This window comes from Cotesia typhae, unplaced genomic scaffold, assembly GCF_013202065.1.
Source record: "Cotesia typhae breed Kobodo isofemale line unplaced genomic scaffold, CoteBio_Ctyphae scaffold_152, whole genome shotgun sequence".
Taxonomy (NCBI): Eukaryota; Metazoa; Arthropoda; class Insecta; order Hymenoptera; family Braconidae; genus Cotesia; species Cotesia typhae.
Window position 1 is genome coordinate 2,671,077 of NW_027423776.1, and position 24,799 is coordinate 2,695,875.

The 24,799-nt window shown below is 27.3% G+C and overlaps 4 protein-coding genes across 5 annotated transcripts; 2 read left to right on the forward strand and 2 right to left on the reverse strand.

Moving 5' to 3' along the window:
- The first annotated feature begins 6 nt into the window (after window positions 1-6).
- Window positions 7-4,270, forward strand: Dock (SH2/SH3 adaptor protein dock). 2 transcript variants are annotated; one of them, XM_074255975.1, is made up of 6 exons: window positions 7-215; window positions 293-333; window positions 421-581; window positions 1,418-1,796; window positions 1,968-2,905; window positions 3,002-4,270. In XM_074255975.1, the coding sequence occupies exons 4-6, from the start codon at window positions 1,778-1,780 to the stop codon at window positions 3,221-3,223; spliced, it is 1,179 nt and encodes a 392-aa protein (XP_074112076.1). In that variant the 5' UTR covers window positions 7-215; window positions 293-333; window positions 421-581; window positions 1,418-1,777; the 3' UTR covers window positions 3,224-4,270. The 2 variants fall into 2 exon arrangements, with proteins under 2 accessions (XP_074112076.1, XP_074112077.1); XM_074255976.1 differs by having other exon boundaries at window positions 7-329.
- Drongo (Arf GTPase activating protein drongo) lies at window positions 3,952-7,221 on the reverse strand. The gene is made up of 6 exons (XM_074255974.1): window positions 6,797-7,221; window positions 5,386-5,921; window positions 5,123-5,308; window positions 4,788-5,033; window positions 4,400-4,512; window positions 3,952-4,269 (listed from the first exon to the last, which is right to left on the reverse strand). The coding sequence occupies exons 1-6, from the start codon at window positions 6,958-6,960 to the stop codon at window positions 4,216-4,218; spliced, it is 1,299 nt and encodes a 432-aa protein (XP_074112075.1). The 5' UTR covers window positions 6,961-7,221; the 3' UTR covers window positions 3,952-4,215.
- A 3,411-nt stretch (window positions 7,222-10,632) lies between these two features.
- Window positions 10,633-14,316, forward strand: LOC141535778 (uncharacterized). The gene is made up of 5 exons (XM_074255885.1): window positions 10,633-10,896; window positions 11,475-12,005; window positions 12,096-12,210; window positions 12,296-12,442; window positions 13,395-14,316. The coding sequence occupies exons 1-5, from the start codon at window positions 10,834-10,836 to the stop codon at window positions 13,514-13,516; spliced, it is 978 nt and encodes a 325-aa protein (XP_074111986.1). The 5' UTR covers window positions 10,633-10,833; the 3' UTR covers window positions 13,517-14,316.
- Window positions 14,305-17,139, reverse strand: LOC141535779 (uncharacterized). Its single transcript, XM_074255887.1, has 4 exons — window positions 16,857-17,139; window positions 16,252-16,574; window positions 14,879-15,084; window positions 14,305-14,526 (listed from the first exon to the last, which is right to left on the reverse strand). The coding sequence occupies exons 1-4, from the start codon at window positions 16,919-16,921 to the stop codon at window positions 14,431-14,433; spliced, it is 690 nt and encodes a 229-aa protein (XP_074111988.1). The 5' UTR covers window positions 16,922-17,139; the 3' UTR covers window positions 14,305-14,430.
- Between the last annotated feature and the right edge of the window lie 7,660 nt (window positions 17,140-24,799).

Below are 24,799 nucleotides of genomic sequence, written 5' to 3' on the forward strand. Positions count from 1 at the left end.
GGTGGGTCTTACGGCTTCGTGGGAGGGGTCGTTAACTTCTAAATAGAATTGGAAATACTAACATTTATTATACTTACAACTTACGTGGTGTATTATAAGTTATTTTTTATAAAACTTATAAATAATAACTGTGAAAATAAATTATATCATTCATTTAATAGGACAATAAAGTTAAAGAAGTAATACAAAAATAATTACCGCATATTATTTTAAAGGTGAAAGTAAATTATTATTTAATTTAAAGTGCCGACCACGAGGAAATTTTTAAATAAATTTTGATGTTGACATTTAGATTGCGTGGATGACAATTGTGCAAAAAATATTTATTGGTTTGTAAGTTTTTTTTTTTTTTTTGTTGATATAATCTATAAAAGTTTTTCCCTAATTCTACTACAGTTGTCTGTTTTATTCCCCTTGCAGTTAATTCCTATAACGAAAGTCGATTCCCTATCCCCCCGTATTCTAGAGAGTCGCTTGATGGCTGCTGCTGTCGTTTCACGAGGTGGGGGAAAACAAGCCTTGTCCACCTAATATTCATTCAACGAAGTTTATATGCAGGAATATGTCGAGCTTAAAAATTGGTAAGACATATTATTATCAGTTCTGTTAAATATTTATCGTAGATATTACTTACTGTAATATTTGATAAGTATCATAAAGTTTGGCTATTACATTGATCAGTATTCTAGATGATTTTGCTGTCACATTGATAAGTTATTTATGCTCAGACAAATCATTTATTATTATTATTATTATTATTATTATTATTTATATTTCATTATTGAAATATTTATAATTTTTTTTTTTTTTAGTTTAGTAATCTTTTTTTGTAATTAATATACAATTGAGAAAATTTATATGAAAAATATGTAAAATTCGTACAATTATCTGAACGAATGCTTGTAATCGTTTAGACATTTACTGTATATATTATGTAGTGACTATTGTAGAAATATAGTAATAAGTAATAACAAAAAAAATATTCATGTAATTACATACTTATTTAATTTAAATGACTCATTAGTTTATCATTTTATTCATGTGAATCATATTATTTTTGATTTTGTACTGCATGTTATAATTTGTTGCATGTATTATCAAAATCATTTTTGTGTATTTTTAAAAATTTTTATTTTTTCGTATGTTATTACATGCTTTTCAATTAGAAAAATTAGAAAAAAAACATAATTGATAAAAATTACTACTAAATTAATATATGAGTTTAAAATGTTTAAAAATTTTAAATCACAATCGGTTCAATTTCATAGTTAGAGATACTAACTTTACTCATGGACGATTAATCAAATTTAGTGATAATTCTATTATTATAAATAAATTAGAATTAATATAAATACTAAACTATTTTTTAACAAAAAATAATAATGAAATTTTGTTATTTGATTTTCTTTTTCATAAGTTATGGTTAGACACTTGTTTGGACTGATCTTACAAATGGATCCTGAATCAAAGCATCAGTAATAGCCAGTTTATCCATCGGTAATTAAAACATAGGAAAATGTTAATGTTGCAATAATATTAAAAGAAAAAAACAAATAAAAAGAATAATATTTAATAAAAGGAGAAAAACAAATAAAGTATTGAAACAATATATTGTAAATCTGTAAAAGAACGATAATAATAAAAATTAAAATAGTTAAAGAATGATTGTCTGCACTATTCATGCCGACGACACAAGCAGATTTGCGATTCAGACGAGTAGTACATGAGTAGAAGTCGTTACTGACGGTCTCGGACATAAAAATATTTACATTTGCACATGGCAGCCATGAAGCATGGTACGTTTAATTTTTGTAATTGCATTTTATTTGCTTTTATTTTATATTGCTTATTTATTTATTTATTTATTAAAACTAAAGCATGATAGTTGTTTAAATAACTATTTAATAATATGATTAAAATAACAGTATTGAGTGATTAAAAAAATTAATTTTATTTATTATTTTCAGGCAAGACAAATCAAGACGACGTATGTTACGTTGTCGCAAAATACGATTATGGAGCTCAGGGAGCACAGGAGTTGGATTTACGGAAAAATGAACGTTATCTGTTGTTAGATGATTCTAAACACTGGTGGAGAGTGCAGAGTGCACGCGGGCAAGCTGGTTACGTGCCGAGTAATTATGTTAAAAAGGAAAAGCCGTCCCTGTTTGACAGTATAAAAAAGAAGGTTAAAAAGGGTTCGGGTTCAAAAACCTTACCGTCCGGTAATTCACCTTCACGTGCTGTCGAATCACCAATAATGGCAAGAAGATTACCAGCCGATCCTAGTGAAGCAATAGGTACAGCGGTTGTTAAGTACAACTATCAAGCACAACAAGCAGATGAGTTGTCGCTGGTCAAGGGCACGCGAATCCTCATACTTGAGAAGAGCAACGATGGCTGGTGGAGAGGCCAGAGTGGCACTCAGGCGGGCTGGTTTCCCTCCAACTACACTCAAGAAGAGGGTGACGCTGACGATACGCTGCACACGTATGCTATGGCCGAAAACGTTCTTGACATTGTTGTCGCTCTCTACTCTTTCTCGTCTAACAACGACCAAGAGCTTTCTTTTGAAAAAGGTGACCGACTAGAGATCCTTGATCGTCCTCCAGCAGATCCTGAGTGGTATAAAGCGAGAAACGGACAAGGCCAAATTGGTCTTGTACCACGCAATTATTTACAAGAGCTCAGTGAATATTTGACTCAACCGTATCGCGATCGTGGCATGACGACTAGTGAAATTAGCACCGGAGACTCACTTGAACGAAGGCCTGATCCTGGAGATCGACCGCATCTTATTGGTAAACCCTGGTATTACGGCAGCATAACAAGATCTCAATGTGACACTCTTCTTAATCAACATGGCCACGACGGCGATTTTCTTATTAGAGATAGTGAAACTAATGTAAGTTGACTTTACATAAGTTTAATTTTTTTTTTTTTTTTTATAATTATAATAAATATATATTTATTCATTTGTTAATATATTTTTTTTTTATAGATGGGAGATTATTCAGTTTCATTAAAAGCACCTGGACGAAATAAACATTTTAGGGTACACGTTGAAGGGGCACTTTATTGTATTGGCCAAAGAAAATTTCATACACTTGATCAATTGGTTGATCATTATCAACGAGCGCCAATTTATACCAATAAGCAGGGTGAAAAATTATACTTGGTGCGTCCTCTGCCGAAAGGTAATTCTAATAGCAACGGTTGCTAGATAAAACAAAATAATAAATGATAAAAGTCGCATTAGCGTTCTTCAATGGATTGTCAATGCAGATTACCCGCCATGCCTAGTAATATCAATATCTCGTATGTTTATACATAACAATTAACATGATTGGTAAAAATTTATCTATTAGTGTTTTTATTATTTTATAAAACTATTGCTAATTAATTTATTATTACAAGTAAGTAATAATCTAATAATGCAATGATCTTGTTGGAGCTTCCAACTTTTTAGCAAAACAATTAAAAAACAAGAAAAAAAAAATTCGTAAGAAAAATTTTTTAATAAATTTATATACGAAAAATAACATTTAAGCTATTACAGCAACGTGATATCTATTAATAGTTAACACGAAGGCTTCTCTAATCTCTCATTTTTATATCAATCAATGTAATTGTATACAGTGATACGACTAATCATGTTATCATTATTAATATATTATTAAAAAAAAATAACATAGCCTGCAAGTGTAACAATTATTATATACGCTGATACTATATTTAATTATATGGATCTAGCGATTTTTGATTAAAGAGAAAAACAAAGACTAAGTGTTCATTTGTGATTTTGTATTTATTAGAAAGTTTTTAAGTAAATAAATCATATTTAAGTGTGATTCATCATCTTCCGAACAACTTTTATTATTTTATGATTGTTCTTATCACTTAATTTAAAAATAATGTAAAAATAGAGATATTGCAATATAAAGAAATTAATTTTAAATTGGTAACAAATATTAATCTTTATTTAACGTGTATTATTTTATACATAAATAAATCATATTTTAATTATATTATAATATAATATGAATAAAAGAATGACAGTCATGGAAGAAAAAGTGCTTAATAAATAATGGAAAAAAAGAAATAAAAATTAATGGCACTAAATGCCGTCAAAAATTATGTAATGGAATCCACTTACACTACATGTTTGTTTAGCGTTACATTCTCAAGTTTGTTTAAAAACGTAAAATTTAATAATCATAAAAAGGGATTGTTCGAACTTCTTGTTGAATTTCCTACTCCGGTACCGACCTATGAGAAAAAAAAAAAAAAAAAAACATTTTATCGAGTATTCAAATTATGATAACACATATAGTATTATCAATACACATGCAAACCTTTTCTTTTTTATCAAAACTATACGGACAGTTACATTACTCACCATAAAAGGATTTGCCTGAGAAAGTGGTACAGTTGGATGCCAGGCTTTTTCGGAGAGCGGAGTCATCATTTGACTAGATGTAAGTACATCTGTACTATTTGGAGTATTAAATCCTGTCCACCAAAATTTATTTAAAATATGTAAGTACTAGAATTTAACATGCGCGCGCCTGAATATGGAGTTTGCATAAATTTTTATGCTTATGATTGATGCTACATACATTATGTCTCAATTTCATATTAGGAACATATAAATTTGTTTTTATATTTAAAATAAATTTCAATTTTCTAACATTTTAAAAGCTTAAAAATTTGAAGATAAGAAATTCTAAAACTAAATTCAAAATCGATTATTTATGATAATAATTAATAAATATAATACAACTTACCATTGTTTGTGGAGCACAGCGTTGAGTTAAATGGATTTGCAGAATTGTAGTAAGTATTATCCAAGGGTTGCGTGTTATTATTGTTGATATTATTATTATTATTATTATTATTATTATTATTATTATTGTTGTTATTATTGCTATTATTAATCGCATGAATTGATGGTTTCCACAAATCATTTCCCGTAAATGGATTAGAAATAAAATGGTTTGTTTGATCCATGTTTGTCCAAAATGAGTTTGCAGCTGTATTGTAAGAGCGTTCAAGATTTAGAAAAATTATTAAATCCTTTGTGATCGGTTGATTTTAATTGACACATAAATGTAGTACTTACTGTTTGTGTTACTTGCAATCCATGTAGATGCAACTTTAGGAGCCTGCGTGTCTTCTCTCAATTGAGTTTTTTTCATCATTGAATCCAAGTCCTTCAAAGCAGCGTATCGGTCTTCGGAAGGTGGTGAGTTGACGCCATTAAAGTTGGATAAAAATTTTCCAGTTGAATTGAATGCATTTGATGAATCTTAATGAAAAATTAAAATAACAGATCATTCTTTCGAAAAAAAAAAGTAAAAATAAATAAATTTTTTTTCAGCTTACTCTTAGGAGATTCAAACGCAGGATTGTTGTCAAAGTTAGCAAAAGAAGCTTGTGGTTGAATAGGCCCTGGAAATTGCGATATTGGTGTAGAATTAATAAAAGGATCAGGTACTTGACTAAAATCAGCTACAAAATCTGGAGTAAATGTCGGAGTAGGCTCGGACGTAGTTTTTTTCTTTTGATTAGGTGTACTTAACGTTGGTAACACACCAACATGTGGCACTCGAGGTACATTAGTTTGATTTGATCGTAATGTTCTATCAGAAGATGCTGATTGTACTTTTTGATTATTACAATTGTCACTGGCCATCGATGGATCTAAATAATATCTTTTATGCTCATACTTAGCAGACATCAGATCTTTCATTTTTTGTTCATCTTTAGTGTCAATAGTAATCGGAGTATTTGAATTGACTAATCCCAGCCAGATTTTTTTACAGTGTTCATTACCACGTTGATTTATAAATTCAATCTCTTCAGCAGTAAATGTTGCCATAGAAATAGATTTAACTCTGTGTGGTGGTGTTAAGCCTCGCCTATAAATATTAAAAAAAAATAAATAAATAAATAAATAAATAAAAAAAAATAATTAGGAAATTTATTTATTTGATTTTAATCATTATTTTTATTAAAAATGTATCATCAATATCGTTATCTAAGGTTGAAAAGGTTTTTGATAATAAATTTATATGATTATTGTATAAATTCAACAGCGAAATGCATGACTAACTTAAATAAATTCATTTGAAAATAAAATATTTATAAATTATTCATTATTAATTACTTTACAAGTCTAAGTCATGACGATATTGGAAAGTTAACATTTTATCACTACACCAAATGACTCAAGTGTATATTTATATATATTCATGATATTTAACGAACTTGGTTTCCTATTTCTGTCGACTGAGACGCTATGATTTCTAAGATTAATCTTAAACATGAATCATAAAAAATTTTTTTTTCAATTAAATACAACATTCAGTTATTTAAAATACTCGATTAAAAATAAGTGTTTATTTTTATTTCTACAAAATAAATAAAAATGATATTAATAAAAATTGTTTTTGTATTGAATGAATAAATTTCTGTTGATCTTGCATATAACTGACGTATATGACCTTCTTTACGACTGTTGCAAAATACTTGAACAATGAAATAAGCTGTCAATTGACTTTTGAAAAGATTTAAAGATTTTTTTAATAATACTTTACTATTCAACAATATTTCGCATCAAGTAAATTAAATAAATTAAAAAAAAAAAAGAATTTCAAATTTAAAACGACGAAATATTTTTTTTTTTATATCACCTCTAATAAAATATATACCTAGACTGCATAATTGAACGAATAGAAGTAAGATTGCTGAAAATAATTATATTATTTGAGTTATAATACAAGGAAGTACTTACAGTAGACCAGAACATGAAGTACATACAAAAGAACCAATAGTCATATTGACGTATGTTGGTCCTCGTTGTCGACAATCAAAACATTCTTTATTACCAGGTTGTGATACTAATTCACGAAGTATTTTCAGATGTTTCTCATCTTGCTTTCTCTTTGCAGACGCCATTGTTTTATTCCTTTCTTATTTACAATAAACTATAGTATAATGTTACATCCACAGCAGTCCTCGCGTAACTGACGAACTGAACGTGAACTGACTCAATGAGCTCAAGAATCGGTGGATAAAGAAAACCGAGAACGCTCGAGTCAAAAAGAGAAAGAGATACCAGAGAAATACTACCATCAGAGTTAACGTTGTCTACACAGGAAAAAAAAAATATAAAAACAAAAAAAAAGAAAAAGTTACTCACAGCATTCATAAACTCAGCCAATTCACACATTCCAACTTTTACAAATTAAAAATATTTACTTCGTTGATAATATTACTCAATGGATTTTAAAGTTTAAAATAAGTTGGCGCTGAATAATATTACGTAAAATAAATATTTTTAAAAAGAACGCAAATTAAAGCCTTTTAATTATAAGCGACTTCAAAAAATATTTCGTGTTGAAAAATAAAAAAAAAAAAGTATTTACTTATCGTACTTACATGACAAATATGATAATATAACAGTATATTAGCTTTTAAAAATAATAAAAATATTTAACCATTAAAAAGATTAAATGCATTTTTATTACACATCTTAAGCGTAAATGTGTTAAGTATGTTTTTTGATAGTTTTAAAGCTTTCGAATGATTTACTGACACTAAATCATTTTATGATCATTTCTACTTTTTTTTATTGAGCTTAAGATAGAGTGAAATTTACACCGTTATACTGACAAATTGCTGATAAATTAATATTATCATTTTTAAGCAGTAAAATCTCGGCTGAAATAATTTTTATTAAGCTTGGTAAAAAAATTATGAATGAGTATAACTAGATATGTAGTCCATATAACACTGAAGTTGACAGACATAAATTTTTTTAGAATTTTATAGCAATTAAATTATCAAAAAACAATTTAATTAAAAAGTTTCACATGTGAAAATTAATAAAAATTACAAGTGAAAATTTTTAAAAGCATTTTTTTATTGTAATTGGTTTGTTAAAAAAATTTTTTAAATTGACAGCTGACCGCTAACTTCAGTATTATGTGGTCCATATGTAAAATTTCTAAACACTAGAATTCAAATTTGCGCGCGCAAGCGCGCGCCTTACTATAGCGTTTGCATATATTTTCGTGCTCATGATATATTCGACCAATCACGTTACGAATAGTTTGATGCCACATACATTTCATCTCAATTTTATATAAGGAAGAATATAACAATTGCGCAGGTTGTCTTTCTTACTCTTGTTAGTGATTTATGGAAAAGTTATAATACAACTAAAAAAAAAACTTGATAGATATTCCTTTTATCAATTTAATTTTTTCATCTACCTCCTAAAAAATAATAATTTTTTAAAAAATTTAGGACATAACTGTTTTCGGTTGAAATCATGAAAATTAAGTTTTTGTCAGATGACGTAGATGACGTTTTGAGGCCCTGGAAATAATTTTGACTATTTCCGAGAGGATGTCTGTATATAGATATATGTGTGTAAATGTCCTATACTTTCAAATGAATGTGACCGATTGATATTGGGTTTGGAACATTCGAAAGAGTTCTCAATTTACTCAATTTACATTTCATGATATAGTTGAAAATAAAATTGTTTATCTTTTAAAAAATTTTTAAATTATTTTATCAATTGATTCAAAGATATGATCATTTTTTTTTCTTTTTAAAGAACAAAATACATCAGATATAATAAATATTTGCTCGAAAAATATCGTTGAAAAACTTTCTAAGAAGTTATTTATTAAATATTTTATATTATTTGACTAATTGATTCAAAGGATGGCAAAATTATTGAATAATTATTTTTTTAATTTAACTTATTAATCAATTTTAATTTTTAGCATTCATAATATACAATTTCATATTTGGATAATTACAAGTAAAAATTTGTTCAAATTATTCAAATCCGTAAATTAAAAATTATAATTTACTGAAATATAAATGTCATTAAAGTTAGCAGTCACTTGAATATTTTTTAATTACATTTAACAAAAAAATTTTTCTAGAAAAATTATTTATAAAAAATTAGATTTTTAATTTTAAAAATTTTCTACATGTCAATTTTTTTTTCTACTTTTTTTTTGCCATAATTTATTTGTTAAAAAAATTCTCAAGATTATTAAACATCTGCTAAATTAATTTTCATAAGTATAAATATTTGACGAATTACATTCTAATTTAAGTTGATGAGCTTTAGATGTACATTACTAATATATATCTTAATTTTTTGTAATTATTTTTCCTGAATCTAAATTAAACGTTGTAGTAAGTTTTTATACGTCTTATCCCTTATTACGCAGTTTTAAATGATTTAAAATTAACTTTTTATTTATTTTAGTAATTTATGTTAATGAAGCAAATTATGTTTTCACGATTCTAGTATTTTAAGATTTAGAAATTAGACATCAATTATGAAAACTGATTAAAAATTTTTATTTAATACTTCAAGTGAGATAAAAAAATTGATCACCTATTATCATTGTAATCATTGAAAAATTGAATAGAACAATTCCATATTTGACAGATTTGACTCTGTTCTTTGTAAACTCTTTTTTATCATTTTTCTAACAAGTACTTATGACAACTGGCGAGACGGTAGCAGTGTGGCCAGAACGTGCTCTTTTCTTACCCCCACTTTGTAGGACACTCTCATCTGACTACATTGAAAGCGGTACAAAGTGGGGGTAAAAAAATCGCATGATCTGGCCACACTGGACGGTAGTACTAGGTTACTATTGCGGAAAAATGGCGGTCTAATTCGAAAAATGTACTTAATTTTACATAATATTAAACTCTATAAAACGTAAATTTGCATTAATAAATGTGAAAAAATTTAATACTAATTTCTAAGTATAAATTATAAATATAAGGCCCTTACATTCACGTGGTGTGGATTTATCAGGAATTTTTTACCTGTGAATAGATATGTCCTAATAATAATTAAAAATACATCAGATTAAGCCGAATGGGAAATCTCCCAGTGACAATTGGCTATTAATAGCAATAATTATTATTCATCAGATTAATTAACACGATTGACTTATTATTGGACAAATACGAGACTTTAGAAAAAATATAAAAAAAACAGAAACAGTCAATTTAAAAAATTTTTTTAACAAATTAATTACAATAAAAAAATGCTTCTAAAAATTTTCACTTGTAATTTTTATTAATTTTCACATGCGAAACTTTTTAATTAAATGTTTTTTTAATAATTTAATTGATATAAAATTCCAAAAAATTTTTTAATATCTGTCAATACTTGTGTTATATTTTTGTCTGTATAATCTTGAATTAAAAAGCAAGTATAAAGTAAGGTTATAAAGAGAATAAGCCAGAAATTATAAATCGATATTCTTAGAAAGTTAACTGTAAAAATATAATAATATCTGAAAATTTTATAGGTTTGTTTATTAAATTATTATGTTTTCAAAATACACAATGGTAAAAATAGTTTATGTATTCTATCACCCAATTTTACTTTGCTACTTACATTTATACAATTAAAAAAATTAATTTTAATAAAATTAGACTGAGTAAAAATAATATTTTACAATTTTCCAAATTTTTTTATCATTTTTGCGCAAGCGCAAGATATAATGGTGATCTAGATTATACTTATTTGGATAAGAGGGGATTGAGAGTAAGAGTTTTTGCATATGTGTGGGGGTGTATTCAGACAGGCGCGAATGTCATTCGATCAATCGAATTCAAGTGGTGTGTTAACGTGTTTGTGAGTTACATTCAAGAATTATTCTCGGTATAATATTATTAAATAAAATAATTATAGTACTTAATAAGTACTATAAAATAATATATTTTCTCCAGTGGATGTAAGTTATTATTATACAGTGGGATAAATAAAACGTCAAGATGACGGTCATTACTAAAGCTATTGGCGAAAAGAAGCCTGTGGATAAAATGGAGCAGCCATTGGTTTGTATTTATCCAGACAATGGACTCATCAATTTTAATAACCGATTTTTTATGGATGTTTATGATAGTTATTGATTAAAATTTATGGTATTTAGAAGAAAAAATTACAATAAAAAATACTACACATTAAAATTACTCTAAATTTAGTTGATTGTTTGGATAAATATTTTGGATGTTAAAATAATCTCTGAAGATGTAATTATTCGCGCATACATAATATACATGCATATATTTTTATTTTGTATACTCTATTGTTAAAATTTATAATTCAATTAAGTAATTATCTTTTAATTGTAAGAAATTAATCAATAATTTGAGAGTATACATTATTAAATTGTTAGCATTTAATTTTCGATGTCGTTTTAATATTATTACAAGAGATAAAAATTTCTAATAATAACCACGGATGTTATTTAGATATTTTTAATACATAAAATGCAGTAGGGCGTTGTTGGAAATACCATAAACGATTATTTAATCTGAATTATCATAAAACATGCATAAATTGATATCACATGTCATAGGATGAATAATCATGCTGGAAAACTTTTATTTAAATTAAATTATTTTTTTAATAGCACAATCCTCAGAGTGATGTAGAATCACAAAGTTCTCAACAACAGCAACAGCGGGATATGGGCAGACATTCACACTATTTAATATTGCGAAGAGCTAATTTCACTTCTAAGTCTATGACACTTTACTGCCTATTATTTACGGCCCTACTGGGTATGAGTATTGGTGTACTTGGTGGTATATGTATTTACAGGCGTTATGCTCGCGAGCAGATGCATAGATTCCGCACTGGATGGTACAGCATTCCATACGAACGCATGGATAATAAATTGCCATTTGTTAGTGATGAATTGTCAGCCGGCGTTCCATCTGATAGTGATCTATTCAAAAGTCTTGCCAGAGATACGGAACAAGAGGCTCTTGTTCTTGATAGATCCGCGCAAAATACTATACGTAATTTCTTCCAAGATTCAAGCAAAGACTTTTTTCAAGAATGTTTTGAAATGGATTTAGAAAACGGACATTATGAAGGAATTGAAGTACCAGACTTCCGTGATGGACGTCAAGGACGTTTTATACACGATTTCAACATTGTATATTGTTTTTTTTTTTGTTGATAATTTATACTTGATTCGTAACTGATTAATGTTTATCAAAATCTGTTTATTTATTTTTATTTTCAGAATCTAACCGGAATTATTGATCTTGATGGTCATTCTTGTTTTGTTATGGCACTTGATCGTGATAAAGTTTTACCACCGAAAAATATGTACGATTTGTTAAACAAAATGTACAATGGTAAATGATATAAATTAAAATATAAATTTTTTATTTTTTATACATTGTTTGCAAATGAGATTCTTTTTTTTTTTTTTTTTTTTAGGATACTATGAAGTTAATACAAAAGTTGTACGTGAAACAATGAAAGCGGTATTTCCAGCTATTTGTGATCGTTCTACCGTAGGGACATACATTGCACGTGAATGTAAACAAATGCCGATATACACCCTTGAAAAAGTAAATAATACTGGTAAGTGTAATTTAGATCTCAAACCACGAGCATAGAGATTTGGTCCTAGATAGATATTTTAATAACATACTTGATGGATATTTAAGTCCCGGGAAGGTATTGATACCCTAGAAATTTTTAAGCTCTAAAGTAAAAGACCCAGTTATTGACGCTGGCCTAGTTATTGACACTTACAATTTTATTTTAATTAAAAAAAACAAATCAACTCTAATAAATTAATAAATATGATTTTTGAATTATAAATTTTAAGATAATTGGTTTTTTGAAATTATTTTATTTTTTTAATTAGAATAAAATTGCAAATGTCAAACAACTAGGCCAGTGTCAATAACTGAGTCTTTTACCTTATATCTATCAACTTAAAAAAAAGAAAAGTATCACTCAACCAAAGAAAACATTTAGTATTCTCAGATTTAGCTAATTAACTTAAAAATTGAGAAAATCGTTTTCTTCGACATTTTACTGTTTAACTATTGTACAACAATAGAATATTCGTAAATTTTAAATTGGGCTCGTTCAAGTTTACTAAGCTCTTGGGAGATCTTAGCAGATCATGTACCAAAAACTAAAAGCAACTACATCCTCTCTAAAGAATATCTATAAGAAAACAATGCCAAGTGTACTAATCTAAGCTCAGTCCAGCAAAGAACTTAGTAAGCTTGAACGAGCCCATGAGCTTTTATAGAATTTTTGAAAAATTATTTTATTTTTCAAGTTCCGGCAGATCTTACTGAAATTTTATACGTGATAAAATTGCATACCCAGATTTAAAAAATTAGTTTGATAACTTACATTTCTAAATTCCGTAATTTTATCTATTAATGGATCGTTTGAAATATTTTTCTGGGCCTAATTCAAAATGCTCATCGTCTTGTAGTTATCTCTTAGATAATGGTATTAAAAGTTTTAACATTTTTTAGTTAGTAAATAATAACTACTTTAATATTTTTAGCTGGAATAGTAAAACGAAGTATTGATGGTGTTATATTTGGACATTTTGCTGGTACAAATATTATTGAATATGATATATCAAATATGGCAGAAGTGCAAGAGGAGACACGTAAAGATGATTAAATATTATATAAATTAATCACGTAATATATATTACAGTAGAATATTTGTACTCTTATGCTCTTTCTGCATCTAAGTCACAAAAATGTAGAAATTTTATATAATAGTTACACTATGAATGTAGAGTGCTCACATTACAATTTATTTCGTTGTTTTTATATTTATTTATATTTGAGTTTTGTATTTGATTTTCGAGTATATTATATGAATATTGATGGTAATTTATAAGTTACTATCACAAAATTAGTAAAACAAAAAAATTTTAAACTATATTAGATATAATCATGTAACATGTGATCGACTAGTAGCATACTGAATTATATAATGCAAGGCTGAATTAACTATTATTAATTATTTTATCCCAATGCGCGAGTATCGATCATTTGTAAAGATACAAATTTATTCTTTACTTGATAAATAATCATGACCTATTTATTGTATATAATACAAATATGTAATTTTTATTTTGAATTTTCGTACATAAATGAATTTTACCCTGCTTCACGTCAGAAATTATGGGCAGTTTTAAGAGTCCAATTCCCCAAATTGACACAAAAATAAAAAATAAAATATTGAGAATTTATATTATGCTCTTTCATTCCATAGTTTTAAGAAAAAAATATCCAAAGTAACATTAGTTTAAAAACAACTATTGAGGTAATATAATCTTAATTTATTTTAACGTTTATATATACTATTTTAATAAATGTATCTCTTATAACAAATTTATAAATGTAAAAGTAACAAAAATATAAAACACTGTAAAGTGATGAATAAATATTGATGTTAAATAAATAATATAATATGTTTTTTTTATTAAATTATAATATTATGTCGAATTCAATTTACATGAAATAGTTAGATATTATTCAGTCAAGAAAATATTAGAAATATTGACTTATCTAATTACACAATTGTCAAGTGATAGACAATAAATCTGATATAGCTTTTTGTCGTAAATTGTATAATTTTTTCACCCATTTGTCAAAACGTACTGTTTGATCCATTAAAATCTATAAAAAAGAAAATATTGTTATTAATTTCAAAAAATTTTTAGATCCTCTGCATTGAAATTATGAATTTATGTCTATTTATCTAAATAATATATAAAAATTAGTTGAGTTCTTCAATAAATTTTGCTTAAAATTCAGCTGACAGTAAACAATTGCCAGTTGGATAATTTTAAAAAGAGGTAATTATAGATCAATTTGGATTAGAAATTAAACTGATTGGTTATTATTGGAGATAAAATGATTAATCTTAAATTGTCTGATTTCAACTTATCATAGACGTTAATACTCAAGTTCTATGCAGGAAATTATAAACAATATGCAGAATATCATTTTTGTATCATTAAATGCTTACCGAGCTATGAAATATACTTTCGGAAACAACTGAAGAATTAGATACTGTTGGTACTTTAACATTGTCATCTGTGAGATCAATTACATGATTTTTAATTTTTTTTTCTTTCATTTGGGCGTTGGAAGTAAATTTTTTTGGTACAAAACTGTCAGCATTGATTTCATCTAATATAGATTCCTTAATTCGTGGTTCGATTGTAAATTCATCTGTAAAGGAAAATCAAACATCAATAACATACTCTTAATATATTTTAGAATGAAGAAATTAGTAGTAGGCAAGAATAGCATAAAAGTAAATTAATAATTATAAAATAAAGGTATTGTGGTTCTCAACATAACGTCACATTGCAATAACAAATATGACAACAATTTATATTAATTTCTTCTCATGTCCATTATGATGTTGTGTTCTGTTATCTTAAAATAATTTTCAATGTTTAATACCGGTAATTCGCTTTAACATCAACTGGTTAAAAATTATTAGCGATATACTGATAAGGGATGCGTTCGACTATGAATCAAGTGACTCAACTTTTGTTGATTTGAAAAAATTTTGCATAGTTAATAAAAAGACAGGGATTGCAGGAAAAATTGATTCATTCATACAATGGAATTCCTGATATTATAAAACTTCAATGAATGGCCGCAATTTTTTAATTAAACATTCTTATCTTAAAAAGTGAATTAATAATTTATGTGAAATATTTTCTTATTTTATGTGCTGTCAGATATGAATGTAAAATATATTGTGAAAAGTAATTTATATATTTTTTTCAATGATTAAATTTCCTTATCTCATTCTTAATTTAGTTCAATCTTCTTCTACTTTTTGTGACAATATTCTATTGAAAAATTACAAAAAAAAATATTGGTTAAAATATTATTGCTTATGAACTACTATTAATCAAATGACTATGTGATCAAATCATTTTAATTCAATTTAATTCAATTTAAATTAAATCAATTTAATAGCCAGTTTTACAATTTGAAAATGTTCTGACATGTCAAGTCATTTTAAAAGTTTTTTTAGTGTATTTAAGAACTATAAAAGTAACTTTTGATATTATAGAAAAAATATAACTATTAAATTTTTATCTTTGATTAAAGTCAAAAATTCAGTATGATTAAAAGAACATAAGTGATGTTGCGATGTCAACATCAAGAAGAAGAAGAAGAAGAAGAAGAAGAAGAAGAAGAAGAAGAATTTTCTAACAATATCAAATAGTTTCAATTTTTGTTTAAAAAATTATTCAATTACAATGAAAGCCTAAACTAATGAATTCCTATTGTATAACAGTTAGTATAATAGATAATAATAAAGTAAATGAGGGATTCATCCTGTAGAAAAATTAAAAAATATAAAGTTATAACTACCTTTAACTGGAATATTAACAGTTTTTTCTAGTGGAATTTTAATATTAGAATGAACGCTACTTGAGCGACTGGTTGACTTTTCGCGAGATGGTGATCGTATCTTTCTATTTGGTCGCACAGGTGATATCGACTTAGATCTTCGTCGATCTTTATATCTCCGTTTGTCTTTACTTTTAGAACTTCCTGGAGAAGATCTGTAACTACTTTTAGATCGCGGATCGTCACGGCTCCTTGAGCGAGATCTATATCGACGTCGAGATTTAGAATATTTTGAAGATCGTTTATGATTTGACGAGTTGTTGGATGAATCTGAACTGCTCGATCTAAAATTGAATAAATTAATTAATCAATATAATTCATGAAAAAAAATGACACTGAGAGTCGAGGGACATCTGATAATTTTTAGAATTTTTTTAACAAACAAATTATAGCAAGAAAATTTTATTTAAAAATTTCATTTCTAGAAGCTTAGAAAAATTATAAATGACATTTTTATAAATAATTTTCTATGCCTAGTTCATTTTTCAAGAAAAATTAAAAAAAATTGTCAAGTGTATGCTAACTTCAGCCTCATGTACAAAATTATAAACTAAATAAAGTCTAACCTGGATCGTCGATAATGCTTTTTTCGGTATTTATTACTTCGGTCTGAATCTGAGTCACTTGGCATTGTTGTTTATATTATGTCAATAAAAATATTGAAAATTTATGAAAAAAATTATATTACTTTACAGCGGATTAAAATCAAAAATTTTCTCATCGAGAAGAAATTTTTATGTATTGAAATTATTTATATAAATGTTTCAATTTTTAGTGAACATTTGACACAAACTTCTCTAAATTTTATTGCAATATATTATAATAACCACACTTGATATTTTCAAAGTAAATATTGAGTGAAAAATAAATCATCAAAACAAGTTGATTTCAAATGCAAACAGATGTCGCCACATACATAGAGAAAAACCGGGTTAGTACTGCTTTGAGAATATTATATTGAGACGCAGAGGTTAATATTATGTATATACATTTACATATTGTACTAATACTCTGTATGTTTTGTCTCGCTTTTATTTATAGACGAATTTATTTTATAGTCTGAGCGTGGTAACTAAGTAGGGCTGAGAGAGTAAAGTTGTTCTAAGCAGAGAATGGTCTTAAATTTTGTAGAGGGGGTAACGAAATTACAGATTAAATAACGATAGTGGAAAGACTACAATTTTGTTGAAACGATTATTTTCAAGGGTATTATCTCCATATTTGAAACCCTTGAAACGTGTCAGAGATTCTAATCGCACACTGTAAGCTATAAAGGAAAAGAAAGCCCAATCACACTTTTACATCCAAAGGTTTTAGTATTACATTTTATAGTATGAAAATAGGAAGCAAAAAAAAATGAAACGGATCCCCGCTATCCTATATCCCATGTGTATACACGTATTGATGACTACAATTTATATGAAAATGTAAATGATACTAAAATCAGCAGACATCTGGCAATTTTTTGAATTTTTACAGCAAATCAATTATTTTAAAAAAACATTACTAAAAATTTGCACTTGTAATTTTTTTAATTTCTATGAGAAGAATTTTTTTTTCATATTAATTGAATTGTTATGGAAATCTAAAAAATTGAGAACAGTTAATTTCAGCATCTTAAATGTAAAAGAATAATTTTTTTACATTATGCTAAAAACAACGGATTGAGTTTATAGGTAAGTCGTGACTTTTAAAATCATGTGTTAAACGTTTCTTTAATTAATTCTTATATTTTAAGTGATAAACTGTATACGGTTTTGATGTATGCCTTGCCAAATCTTGATTTTTTTAATCTATTTTGGAAAGACAGTACTCTTTATTCTCTCTAGACATTCACTTTTCGTTAAAATTGAAGATCCAAAAAAAATTTCCATATTTTTCATATCAAAATATGATAAAAGAATTTTAAAGTTATAAGATTCTAGTTTTGAAATTTTTTTAATCAAAAATTTTCAAAAGTTACACTTCTCACGCATCCTAAGGAAAAAAATTAGAAAAACGGTTGACCCTAAAGACTATCCCAGCAACTTCCCGCTAATTCCATACCTAAGCGCTCAAAATTGCACTTAGTAAATTTGCGTGTCACTTTGAGCTTTCCGAGCTCACAAGTCTGATAGTGGTTTAATAAAACAATATTTTTTGAATTTTCAAACCGCAATAACTTTTGAATAAATGAACCGATTTTCATGAGGTTGGCGGCATTTGACGCAGTTTTTTAAGCCTCAACAATAATCTTTAAATCTGAATTGATCGAACTAGGTATTTCGGAGTAATTCCGAAAAAATACTTATTTCGTTTTTCTTTCGACCACGATAACTCACGAACAAATCAACCGATTTTGACCGGACTGGCAGCAACCGATGTGGTTTTTTGAGGTCAAGAGCTGAATAGTTTTTGAAATTGATCAGTAAAGTTGTTTAAGGGGTTAGGGGTAGTCAGAATTTTCAAAAAATCGATTTTTTTTGCATTTTCTTAAAGTATAATATTTTAAAAATATTGTGTGAAAATTTGAAGTGAATCCGACAAATTCTTTTCGAGTTATTTAACAATGACCAAAGGACACTCGGGTGCTACGTGGCATTCGAGAGCAGGTAGCTAGAAACAGCTGCAAGCAACCGACCTTTCGGGTTTCATTGTCATGAATATCTCCCCATTTTAATGTATGTATAATTATATATATATATATATATATATATATATATATATATATATATATATATATATATATATATATATATATATATATATATATATTCACAATTTGTAGGTAGTACAAGAACTGAAAAATAATTTTTGGTTGCCAGTATACCTGTAATCGTTGCACTGATCAGTCGATAGTTTTGTGATAAATTATTTCTCAAGTGAATTAAATTATTAACCATGGGACGTGATTCTAGAAAGGTTTCAAGAGAACTTCGGAGTTCTGAAAAAATTAATAAGTCGCGTTCAGTCAAAAGAAAGAATGTTTTTAATCCGAAAACAGCCGAACGTGATGAAAGTATTCAGAGTACATCTTCTAAAAAATTAAAACAAAACACTGAAGATGATGTACCTGAAGACAGCAGTACTGAATTTCGAATAATAAATTTTATTCAGGTATTCACTGCAATTTCTGCTCTTATAAAATGTAAAAATGTGATGGAAATGTAGTGTTTCAAACAGCAAGTACACGTGGGCTGGGATTCAAAATTGTAGTTGCATGTAATAACTGTGGAAATGAATATATTCCTTCCTGTTCTTTCGTTGGGCATTCTTATGAAATAAACAGACGTTTCATTTTTGTAATGAGAATACTAGGAATAGGATACGAAGGATTGTGCAAGTTTTGCGGCCTGATCGACATGCCGTCTTTTTTAGATAAATCTACGCATACAATTTTACTGAAACAAATTTTGAATTGTAGTAAAACCGTCGCAGAAACCTTCATGACGAAAGCTGTGAATGAAGAAAAGCAAGCAATGCCAACAACTGAAAATGAAGATATAAATCATCTAACTGTATCGGAAGATGGAACCTGGCAAAAACGGGGATATACATCGTCATTTGGAGTTTCTTCTATAATTGGCTATTTTACTGGAAAGATTCTTGACATAAACATTAAAAGTGCATATTGTAAGCTATGTGAGTATTGGAAAAAAAAACCAAATACTGTTGAGTTCCAGGAATGGTATCAATCGCATGAAGATGTGTGTTCTGCTAATCATAAAGGGTCTTCTGGGAAAATGGAGGTGGATGCGATGGTCGAAATGTTTTCGTATTCTGAAACTAAATATGGAGTTAAGTATGCCAACTATATTGGCGATGGTGTTGAATAAAAATTTGTTTTACATATATACATATATTTTTTCATTGATAAATTGAAAAATCACCAAAAAAAAATTCAGAAAAAAATTTTAGAAATTTTTTTTTTTTTTCGAAGTCGAGTGCGATCTTGTTACAATTTTTTTAAAACAAATTTTTATAGAAAAAAACGAAATTTTACGTAAGCAAATTATTTATATTTTTTAATTAACAAAAATAATATATTTCTAATAAAAGCTTTTCAGGTATTTTCCTGCATTAGTAATTATCATTTCTACAAAGATGACCAGTCACTTTCATGGAATACTTATTTTAATTTTCTACTTTAAGGAAAAACCATGTCATTAAGGGTAGCAAACTATTGACTAGTAACTACTAACCCTAAGGCAAAATTTTTTCTGAAGTAATTAATTACAGGACTAAGAAAATGTCATCCATGGAATTTCCTTTAAATGAGTATTATATCTAGGTAAAAAAAATATATAATTGAACAAAATAATTATTCATTTTAAAATTTCTGACGGTATTATGTCTTTTGAATGAATAAATCTATTAACTTCGATCAAGTTCGCAGTAACCAACGCTATTGTTAAACAACAATAAACAATTTAATTGAAAAAATCAATCCATCATAGCGTCCAAATCACAAAACTAATAAAGTAACGAAATTTAGAAATCTTGCAATTTTTATAGTGCTAAGCTAAACATATATAACTATACAGGAGCCTTACAGATTTAGAGCTTTATTGATCCCATATATGTAGTGTAAATGTATCACATAATCATTAAAGAATAATAGCCTGAGAGAAAATAAAATCCAATAAAGCCTAATGAGATCTAATCTGAACGAAATAGATTCATTAAATCTGATTGAATCTATCAAATTTTTTTCGAGACCTAGAGGTTTTATTTCAAAGACAATTTCAAATTTAGTTCATTTAAATTATATTAAATATTTAAAAATCTCTCTATTTACTCAATTTGATGGGGCATAAATTTACTCTATTTCATACGGCCTACATTGTCCCGCTTGTATTTAATCTGATTGAAGGTTCTCGCTCATTTAAAATTAAGGTCTTAAAATGATTCACAATATTCAACGCTTATAATGAGTGTCATTCAAAGGTATACAGAGTATTAAATGCTTTTTAAATTTACATACTTTCAAACTGTATAAAATAGCACTTTTTAATTATTTAGGTGTAGACATGACAAAGTTTAATAATGATAATAATATGGCCGTAATGTTATAACAACATAATGACGTTTTAATTTAAGTTTTTTATTAATATTCAACATAATATTAGGTTTATATTATATTGATTTCATATAAATTTTAAATCAAAATGATGAAAATTTAGTTTTTCAATGGAAACGAGATAAACTTTTGATAAACTTTAATTGTATGAAAGTTGATAGTTTGTTGAATTTGACTTTCATTCATTTTAAAACATGAAAATAAAATTACAAAAAATGCTATTATATTATGATAACGATAGACAGTTTTACTTTTTCACTATCAGTGTTTATATATTCACTGCATTATGATATACAATTTTATTTACTTTAAGTTTTCTTATAGTATTCTCGTTTTAAGTTTCTACTTACTAGTCTTTACATAATTCATAATATCAATTGGCACTTATAATATTGTAATAAAATATTTAACTTATATTTTTTTATGCATAATTTCTTAAATAACGTCTAAAATTAGATATAATCTTCATATATATGATTATTATTATTATTTATTTAATTGGCCATGACGTCAAAACTTCTTGTGGCCATCCAAAATTGATATAAAAAATCTTAATATAATATATAAAGTAGTGTGTTAAACACTCAATCAATCACTCAATCATCACCAAATAATATAGCAATGAATACATGTTATGATCTATCCAATTCTAAAAAATATTGATAATAAGCCGTTCGAAACTCCTTAAAGGTTGCTAATAATGTACAATCAGCTGGCAATTGATTCCAGATTTTAATCGAAGATATTAAAAATGATTTTTCTTACTTAGCTGTATGATAAATCGGTAAGTCAAGATAATCTTGATGAATATTTCCTCGACGGAGGCGAGGCTCAAGAATTTTCAAGTCTCACCTAATTCGAGGTTTTTGATTAAGATACAATGCTTTATAAATAAGATACGATGAGAAAAATTTACGTCTAGAACTATAAGTGTCAGCCAGCGAAGCTCAGTATAATATTGAGTTACGTGTTCATAGTTTGATATTTTGAAAATGTATTGTACACAAGCGTTTAATTTTCTCTGAAGTCTGATCTGTTGCTGACCTATAACATCTTGGTACATTTGTAACAAATATAAATAGCCGCACAATAATCGAAAATAGGATAAATTAAAATAGTAACTAATCTTTTTCTGATAGGCAAAAAAAAAAACATCTCCATTCATTTTTAATTGTGCAAGTACTCTCATGCTACTTTTGCAAACCTCAGTAATTTGTAAGGACCAAGTTAGAGTGTCTTGAAGTATAACTCCTAGATATTTTACAGATTTACAATAGTCAACTAGGGTATCATTTACAACTATATTTGGGATCACTTCACATTGAAAATCAGCTAATAATTTCTCTGCTGATCGAAAAATCACTGCCTTTGTTTTATTAGGATTTAGTTTAAGATCATTTATATAATACACCACTTTAGAATTATAGCAATTTCCTCATTCAGAATTTTTACAGAGCTTTCTGTATCACAAGGTTTACATGTTAGATAAATAACTAAATCGTCAGCATAAAACAAGTATTTACAGCGCTTAAGTAGTACATCTAAATCTGTAACATAAATGGAATAAAGTAGTGGTCTAAGGACACTGCCCTGCGGAACACCACCCGAAATTTCTTTCCATTGTAATGCACCAAAATTATCAATTCGAATCGCTTGTAGCCTATCTTTTAAGCATGATACAATCTATTCAATAGCAAGATCTATATATATATATATATATATATATATATATATATATATATATATATATACTGGCGTATATACTATATATCGAAAACTTTAAACAAGTTTCATACCGCTTCATCCATAAAGAAATTATTAAAAATTAAAAATTCATCTCCACTTGGGAAATCGTAAATTTGATAACTAAAGTTCGTAACTGTTTTTACTCACTTCTGGAATTATTTGCGATAATAATAGGGAGAAGATTGAGAATTTTTCACCTAAAATTCGAGAATTACACAAAAATCATCCACCGTACCAATTATAAATAGAATTTTTATCGTTCAATAATCTAAGTGTAAACGTTACTTTCATTTTAATCCGCATTTATTTCGTTCAAGAGATTTTAATGTTTAGATAAGATTCTCTTTACAGAAATAATAATTTTATTCGAAATTACTACGGATTCATTCAAGTTTCATTGGTTGCACATATAGTATTTTTTTTTACATTTACAAGATGTTTCTATAGACTTCAATTTTAAACTAATAATAGAATCGCTCTGAGTTCGTAAAAGAGAACCATCAGTAAACTAATTTTATAATGAAATAAATAGTATATTACATACCTAGGCCAGTAAAATAAGAAAAGTGTCAGATCACATGTAATTGTTGGCCCAGGCGAAGCCGAGTCTGAGGCTTTATTTTTTACTGGCCAAGGTGGGTATACTATTTTTCTGCTCGACGTAGCCGGAATGTGGCAACTTCGTTTAGCGCAGCGGCCAGAAAGTTGCCACTTTCCGGCCGGAGGGCAGAAAATGTTTTTTTTTTTTTTTTTTTTTGTAGATTTCATATAGTTAGTTTTAGTTCAGATAATCAAACCCGACTAGAAATTTTAATGTAAGACCTATTGGGTCCTCATTGGGCTGCCTAATAGGGACCCCAAATAGGGATGTCACGCAAAGTCCTATGTGGACTTCATTGGGAAATTCCTCTCAGGTCCCAATGGGGAAAACCCTATCAGAACCCAATCCAAATTTTTAAAGAAAAAATATTATGATCTTCGAAAAGATTAAAAATAATATAGAATTAGATACTCATTGTTATATTACTCATTAGTAATTATTTAATTTGAATTGAAACGAAATCATTGGTCGGAAAAATCCTTGTCGAGAGTTGGGCTCGAACTTGCGTCCTTAGGGTCCTTAGTCGTTCACGTTACCGCTGGTCCAAGCAGGAATGCTGATCAATTCAATCGGTTAACTGACACTTTATTCATGCTATTCTCAAGCTTTTACAAATTGTTTTTTTTATTTATTCACTTTTCTGGCGTGAAAATACAATTTTTGTATAAATTAAATAGAAAATTTTAAAATAAAAAAAAAACAACTGAAAAATCCAAAAAAATTGAAAGAATTAAAAATAAAATTCCTTAAAACTGTCCGATTTGATTTGGGATCCTTTTTATGCTAACATAAAGAACTTTTATTTTCAAGATTAAAATTTTGTTGAAATGCATATTATTTAAAAAAAATTTTTTATATGGATAAAAATTTAATTATGAAAAATATCGATAATGAAAATTTTTTTTCAATTAAAATTTCTTTTCATACTGAGAAAAAAAATTTGGAGTATGAATTTTGTTTCAGCAACATTAAAATGTATTTCAGTCTAAAAACTCAGTATTTGGATTTAATCAGCACAGAAAGAAAAATTTCTTGACTGGAGAACAAAATTCTTGGCTCAAGAAAATTTTTGGGTACCGGAAAGAAGACCGAAGCTTGTTGCT